The following is a 7,938-nucleotide window of genomic DNA, read 5'->3' on the forward strand; positions in this document are numbered from 1 at the left end:
ATATACTGCCAACTATGTACTTACTTGCATGTACATCACTGACAACTTTCTTGTGGGTTTGATTGTCAGATTGCAGGGGAGGAATTGCACAAGAAATCTGCTAAAAATAAATTCAGTTTCCTGACTAATATGGAATTAAAGTTGTAGCACGAGAGAGGTTGCAGCAATTCACATGGATTTACATGTAAACTGACAAATGTCACAAGAAAGTTTTATCATTCACCAATAAACTTTATTGTACAAAATTGTAAATCTCACTGAGTCTTAGATGTGTTTTAATTAAATCTTGCATCACATTGTGCTTGTTGTCATCATCACTCTCCAGCTTGGCATGTCATTCCAAACATAAATATAATACAACACTTTTTGTATCATTAATATCTTTTCTCTGTTTACTCAGTCTTACACAATTACAGAATTTCTCTTGTCATTTCTGAACTGACATCACGGTGATCACGCCTGTCCGTTGGGTTTTTCCTGCGGTTCGTCGGATTCATCGTACAGGTTTGTGGTCTCCAGCTGCTCCTCCAGGCTTTCGCTGTTTTCTTCCGTCTGGCTGTTCTGACCTCTGATCCTGAATTTAGTGAGAAACTCATTGCTGGCCAGAGCTCCCTCCTTTTTGGGACACTTGCGATTTGATGATAGGCGATGTTCCAGACGGTCTACAACAAAAAATGCAATACAACATCTTACTTTTGTTATGTTACTTGATACATTTACTCAAAGATATGGCCACCAAGCAAAAAAGTAGTAGGCTAACTCCTATTTATTTTTTAGCGTTTTGACCTTTTGGATGTAAAAAAGTTTTGTCCTCTTACACATTTGTGTGATGTTTTGTATAGTTTCTTGAGATGTGGTCAAATATGTGTTTTGTGAGGTCACATGACCTCTAAAAATCTAATCAGTTGTTGAGGCCAAGTGAACGTTTGTGCCAGATTTAAAGAAATTCCTTCAAGTTGTTCAAGAGATATTACATTCACAACGACGGGATGAACAGACATCCAAAAACATAAAGTCTCTGGTCGCAGCCTTTGTCAATGCAGAGGTACAATGAGTCTACAGATTAAAGTGAGTAGTATCAGACTTCTCAAAAGTAGTTTTTTTTTTTTTGTTTTTTTAAGAAAAAAAACCAAAACATTATTAACCAATGTTCACATGTCAAAATAAAAATGAAAAGTGGCGATTAGAAAAACTATTGAGAAGATATTGAACACATGTTCATTACATGCGAAGGAGATCAGCATCAACGTTTCTGCAGACGCACACTACTGCCTTTCTAGTATAATTACAAAGTCTGAGCTGCATGCATACTGGCTTTACTCGTTTTTTCAGTCAGGGGCACATTTGTTGACACTGAATTTGACTGCAGCCCCTTAAAGCTAAAGCTTCATTTTTTGTCAAAAAGTTGTTTTGTTGCCTCTTAAATCAGTGTCAAACAACCAGGCAAAGAGTGCACTGCACCTCCAGGAGTAATGGGCGTCATCAGGCGGTTCAGCTGCACGTTCCAGTGCCGTACGTGTTGACTGGCATTCCTCAGCTTCTCCTGAACCTCCTAAAATCAGAAAGTCAAACAAGCAGGCTCGTCAGTGTTTGACTTGCAGCAGCATTGAATGTCACCAGCACACTGGGCCAGTTAAAGCACACTGTCTCTCTCTGACCTCCAGGTGCTGGTGGCTCCTCTGACGAGACGCCCGCAGATCCTGGAGCTCCTGAGAGGCCGAGTGGAGGGCTGAGGGGGTCTCCTCGTCTGGGCTGCTTTCTAAGGCTTCCTGTATGGGGCTGAGGTTCTGTATGGCCCTCTGCTGATCCTGCAGGAACTTGAACTGCTTCTTCTTCTCCTCTTCAGCCTGCAGCAACCTGGGGGAGGAAATAAAGAGAAGAAGCAGCTGCAAGGGTGCTCATGAATATGAGAAATAAGATGCACCTCATAACTCAAGAAGATGCGTGAGGAACCTCATAATTTTAAGTTTTCCAGTAATGCATTAACAGATAATCTACAGTCATTGCTAGTAGCTAACTTTCAGTGGTTCCAATTTGCTAAGATATGAACAAAATGGTTCCTTGACCATTATTATTCTGCAAATACATGTAAGATGACAAATGATAGTTTCACATCCACTGTTACCTCTCCAGCTCCTGTCTGGCCCTCTCCTCCTCCAGCCGGGTCTGGATCTCGATGGAAAGAGCAGCTTCCAGCTTCTGCTGTATCATCTCCAACTCCTTGATCCTTTTCTTCTGCTGCTCAGCCTCCCTTTCCTTCATTTCCATCTCAGCCTGCATGCTGTCTCTCATCTGGACACACACACAAACACACACACCAACTGAGTGGAAAGACCTGACCTATTCTTGAATCACCTTTTCCAGGAATGTCGTAACCGTTTCCCCAACTCATTAAAGGTTAAGCCTGAATTTTATAATGCCAATGTCCTGCTGCAGTTTTCACAGATCAAAGTCAATGAGATGGACTCTAAATCCTATTTCAGAAGAATTGTAAATACATGTTGTCGTCTGGCAAACTTTTTCTTACCATCTCAGCCTCTTTCAGCTGTCTCTCCAGCTCCATCTGCACCTCCTTCTGTTTCTTCCTCTCTCTCTCCTCCGCCTCCCTCCGGCGGGTTTCCAGTTCCCGTGCGTGCTGCGAAACACACATACAAACACACACACATGGTCCATTAAGCAAATACATCAATATCATAGTATTATTATTGCCAGTGGTCATAAAAGTGATTAATCGTCCCTCTCCTACCTGGATGATACTTTCAATCTCTAAATCCTGCTTGTCTTTGTCTTTCTCCATCTTCTCCATGTCTTGGATGTTCAGGTCATCTGATTGGCTGCTGCGGCTGCTGCAGCTGCTGCGAGCGCTCCGGCTGCGCTCTCGCTGGCTGTGTTCCCGCTGGACCCGTCTCTTAAGTTTGAGCTCGTGGTGAAACGAAGGCTTTCCCTCATGCTGAAGACGGAGGGATGTTTGAATGGCTGAAGAGGTGACAAAACCACATGCATAAAGATCTGAACGTAAGCAGCATAGTTGGAAATAAACACTTTTAATTTAAATTCACAAGTAAAAAGAACTGAACTTGCATTGATCATTACATGAATTTGCTTTGTTGATTTATTATTATTTTTAATTATTCAAAATCCTTCTTTGTTAAAGCATCAAACTTCTCCTATCTTTTGGTCATCCAGCCACCAAGACCACCAAATGTGCTTCTATCAAAAGAACAAGGGGTCATATCCGTTGTTTTTGGGATAGACTGTGCTTTGGTTTAAGTAAGAATACTACGGAAACTTTTGTTCCTAACCAAAAGAAATGTGTCAGTGTCACTAGACAAAGCGGTAAAAATTTGTTATGGCTGGAAGATCAAGATTGCGTCCAGGCAGTCAACCTAACCCAAACAGCACCGCTCCCCTTAACCTTGTGTTCCTTCCTATCTTTCTGCATGTAGCTGCTTCTACTTCCTAAAAGCTTCAGAAGATTTCACATATTAAATCAAGTAGTATTTTAACATCACTGCCACTAACATCAGTATTTGATGCTGATAGAAAAACAAGTTTTTCCACATTCCAGTTTGTTAAACAATGATATCAGGAGGGTTATGTTGAGCTTTTGCCCAGTAGATGTTGATTTGTGTCGTGTGTTGTACTATCATTGTGTGGCTAAGGTCACATTTCCACTTGATGTTTGGTTTGGTTTAATTTAGTTTAGGAGAAGGTCAAGGTTTGAGTTCAAATGAACCCTTTCACCACATTGAGCACCTGTTGAGGGCAAAATTCTCATTGCCTGAAAAGGAACTACAGTGATAACACCAGCGGAAAACTTTCAAATCATGGCTTTTCATTTCTGATGTTCACAAATTTGTCCACGTGTACCAGATGCATGTGGTTTGAAAAGCGATGCTAATATGCACCTAGCCTGTTTAAATGTGACAAAGCGGCAATTTGTAAAGATTTGGGTGCCAAATCTGGCTTGAAATAACTACAATTACTGCCTTGTGGCTGTACGCCTCCATCAACCAGTCAAGTCTTTTCTTCTGTTCCTGAGTTATGGCAGTCAGTAATGACCAGAAAAGTGTTTTATGGAACACAATGATGCCACAGTGGAGTTAACCTTTGACCTTTTGAACATATAATGTCAACACTTCATATTTCTATTGGATTAGATCCTTGTGTGAATATTTTAGTAACTCTAGGTAAATGATTCGCCTGAACCTGCTACTAACATGCCAGTGAGTTGTGCTCTGAAATATCAATTGTTGCAGACTGAAACTAGAATCATGCAACAAGTGAAGTGGCACCATACAGTTATATGTGTCCAGACCTATGCAATGTTCAGTATGTAGTGTAGACTTTGATGAAATGTATTAGATGGGCACCCAAGATTAATGTCCTCAAATCAGTATCTGAACAAATGTGAAATATGGTCACAATCTCTCTTTCTGTTCCCAAGTTACTGTGTTGACTAATCTGTAGTTGGATACAAAATGTCCTCACTTCAGTATTCTATTTTATAGATATTTGTGTTTAACTTTGTCATAATTGGCACATGATTGGCCAAAAACGTGTTTTTTTGAGGTCACAGTAACCTTTGAACACTAAAATCTAATCAGTTCATCTTTTAGTCCAACTGAACATCTATCCATTCATCCATTATCTATACACTGCTTAATCCTCACTTGGGTCGTGGGGGGGCTGGAGTCCATCCCAGCTGACTTAGGGTGAAGGCAGGAGACACCCTGGACAGGTCGCCAGTTTATCACAGGGCCACACAGAGAGACAGACAACCAAGCACATTCACACCTACAGACAATTTAGAATCACCAATTACGGTAACCTCAATATGTTTTTGGACTGTGGGAGGAAGCTGGAGAACCTGGTGAAAACTCACACTACACGGGGAGAACATGCAGAAAGATCCCAGGTGTCCACACCAGGACGTGAACCGGTGACCTTCTTGCTGCGAGGCCACAGTGCTAACCACTGCCCCACCTTGCAGCCCCAAGTGAACATTTGTGCAATTTTTAAAAATTCTCACAAGACATTCAAGAGATAGGACAGCTGTCACTGGTGCAGAGGCATAAAAACACATAAAGGAACCCAAAGTCTGACAACAGAAAGTTAAAAAAAAGAGCAATAACCCTGCAAACAGAAGCTGTTTGAGAAACACGGTTGGGCAGTATGGAGACCTACAAACGGTGAAAGCTTGGCACTAACACTGTCCTTAAATCCCTGAATCAATAATGTTCCAGGATACTACAATCATAGCACAACATGATAAATTGTGTGGTTAATCTGTGACTTATGTGTGTTTCTCTTTATACACACCAACACACCTTGAGTCCACTCCACCTTCTGTCTCTGGTCCGGCGCGCTCATCTCAAAGGTTTTGTTGTGGGTTTTCACACAGAACATACAGCGTTTCCCCTCCCTGTCTGGAATAGGCTGAAACAGACGGAAACAGTGTTCACCAGCCTACCAAAGGCTCAAACACGCAGAGTTTACTTTACGTTTTCCTCACCAACCTCTATGATGCAGCTCTTATCTAGCTGGATTTCCCCTTTCTTCTCCTTTAAGTCCTCGCTGACGTAGTAAGCCATGGAGGAGGGCTTCAGCACAAACCAGCGCTCAGTCCAGTTCCTACGCACGTGGCCCTTCTTCCACATGTAGCCCTGCAAAACAAAGGTTGAATTGAAGAACAAAGAAAGAAAGAAATGCGAAGCGAGCAGACAGACTGGCTCAGAGGATACAGGCTGACTCACCCTCTTGAGGACGTTGTGATACATCTCCAGAAACACCTCGTTCAAGGCCAGACTGAAAGCCTCTGCACTGGTGACCCTCAGCAGCCGGCCTGCTTCCATGTGCTCCAGGAAGGTCCACACGGACATGCCTTCCTCCCGCAATGTGGCATCCTGGAATATTAAGTCCTCCAGGAGCTTCCCATCCCACTCTTGACTCATCGCTGTGGAGATCTTCTTGAGGAGATACTCCACCTCAAAAAAAACAAACAAACGCTGTAAGAGAAAATGTCCTAAAAAGCAAATACTGATGGCAAATATAGTGATTACATATTCTTATAAGCCAACTTTACAGGGGACAGCTACTGTGCAGTTTATTTTCATCTCTGTCGGCAGGAAACCGACCGCATTATGGAGGAAGTGCAGGAAGGAAGAGCCTCATTAACTTACTTACTTGCACTTGCTTTTTTCTGCTGTGAAAAAATGTGAAACCACGTGACTTTGTTAGGACACAAGACGGGTTTCTATGGAGCATCACGTTTCTTTCTTGCAATGTGCTGTTCATAGTTAAAGTACCTTCTCTAACCGCTAAAAACCTTTGGTGGGGCCTAGTACTGTGTGATTTCCTCCTGTGGTTATTTTTATTTGTCTAGAGAGTGTTAAGAAAAATTGTTTGCACTTCTTGTTTCTATATTACAGCCAAGGCGAGAGGGGTGGACAAGTGTTTAAGTTTCATTTGAATACTGTGGGAGACACATTGGGCGGGTCCTTACCAAGGAAACTTTCAGCGTGAAAGTTTTGTGTTATTTTCTGCATTCTGGTGAATCTTATACACCAACTTGTGCCTTTTCTACATCAGGTTATGACAGAAACTTCTTTAATTATGTAAAGAAAAACAACAATCCGGTGAGACTGTGGGGGGCATCAACCATGAAGTCTTAACCTATGCTATTGGACAAAAAGTGGAACGACTAATGGCCTTTGTGCAGAATCTCACAGACATGGCTACAAGAATTACTCTGGAACGTTTCCTTACTATCAGATTGCTTTTGTTATTTGAATTGATGCCACCTTGGTCACATTACAATGAAGAAATGTTCCTGTAGCCCAGATGCTGAACCGTCAGCCATGGGAATACATCTGTTCTACATACCCAGGAAGTCTTTTTTAATATGCATTCTTGTTTTTTCTTTCCATCCCATCTTCTGCTAGTGCAGCAACCATGCCATCGACTCTATTAACTTTCACAATGTTGGGCAACTGACACAAAGCAATTTTGGGATTCTAATTCTGACATAACAAAATTTACCTCCTTTCTCTTCTTGTGCAATGTCAAAATGTTTTTTGAGCAAACTTCTCGTCAACTAAGTGTCGCTCAGATTCTTAAAACAAAATCCTTCCCAACACAAATCCCCATTTCACACATTAAACTCTGCTCCATCCTCAGCGTCTTTTACCTCCTCTGCTATCATCACCAGCGGGTAGCGGTCCTCAGACAGGAGGTTGAATAAACAGAAGAGCTTGAAGCTGTCTCTCTCTGATAGCAGTGACCCCGTCTTTAACCCTTTGTAGTTCTTCTTCATGGTCATCATCCAGCACAGGTCATCAAACTTCTCCTTGTCAAACATCCCCTCTTTGACCTGGAAATACAGAAAACCACTGAAATTATAGAAACTTTATGAAATCAGACTAGTTTTACACAACACATGTGAGAAATCCCTCAACTAACGAGATTATTTTTTTCTGCAAACCCAATCCCAGATTAATGGAAAGCTGCGCCACAAACTGAGTTTCTACGCAACCAGTCATCTTTGCCTCCAGAACAAAAATATATCTGAGAAATATAAGAAAATTTCCCAATTTCTCTTGATTAAACAACTTGACAAAATTCACAAGGTTGTAATTTATTTGTGAAATATTTCTCTTACAAGTGCTCTGACATTTTCTGCCACTAATTTAGAACAAAAAGACTGAAATGCATCAGCTATTGAGGAAAAAGGCCCACTTTGATCTTATTTCAGAAGTACCTTGTCCAATATATATTTGTTGAGGTAGGGCATGTAGCCATGATTAGACACCGGCCCGTCGTCATCATCCTGGAAGTGCTCCTCCAGAGCCACTGGATCGTGTGGGATGTTCAGAACTGTGTACAGATTGTGAGAAAGCACCTGAAGAAGAAACAAAGATTTACAGACTGATGAGAAAT

General features: G+C 41.6%; 1 protein-coding gene across 2 annotated transcripts in view; it reads right to left on the reverse strand.

Moving 5' to 3' along the window:
• Nucleotides 1-210: 210 nt before the first annotated feature.
• Nucleotides 211-7,938, reverse strand: part of def6c (DEF6 guanine nucleotide exchange factor c) — a 10,074-nt gene continuing 2,346 nt past the window's right edge. Inside the window, exons 2-12 of one of the 2 annotated variants that reach the window (XM_008300986.1) lie at nucleotides 7,760-7,900; nucleotides 7,190-7,372; nucleotides 5,757-5,987; nucleotides 5,520-5,666; nucleotides 5,331-5,439; nucleotides 2,747-2,976; nucleotides 2,528-2,635; nucleotides 2,126-2,292; nucleotides 1,659-1,857; nucleotides 1,462-1,552; nucleotides 211-662 (exon numbers count right to left, since the gene is read on the reverse strand). In XM_008300986.1, coding sequence (XP_008299208.1) covers nucleotides 454-662; nucleotides 1,462-1,552; nucleotides 1,659-1,857; nucleotides 2,126-2,292; nucleotides 2,528-2,635; nucleotides 2,747-2,976; nucleotides 5,331-5,439; nucleotides 5,520-5,666; nucleotides 5,757-5,987; nucleotides 7,190-7,372; nucleotides 7,760-7,900 — 1,815 coding nt within the window. In that variant the 3' untranslated portion in view covers nucleotides 211-453. Of the gene's footprint in view, nucleotides 663-1,461; nucleotides 1,553-1,658; nucleotides 1,858-2,125; nucleotides 2,293-2,527; nucleotides 2,977-5,330; nucleotides 5,440-5,519; nucleotides 5,667-5,756; nucleotides 5,988-7,189; nucleotides 7,373-7,759; nucleotides 7,901-7,938 lie in introns of both variants that reach the window. The other variant, XM_008300985.1, reaches the window with a different exon arrangement.

This window comes from Stegastes partitus, unplaced genomic scaffold (genome assembly GCF_000690725.1).
Source record: "Stegastes partitus isolate 25-593 unplaced genomic scaffold, Stegastes_partitus-1.0.2 Scaffold1620, whole genome shotgun sequence".
Classification (NCBI taxonomy): Eukaryota; Metazoa; Chordata; class Actinopteri; family Pomacentridae; genus Stegastes; species Stegastes partitus.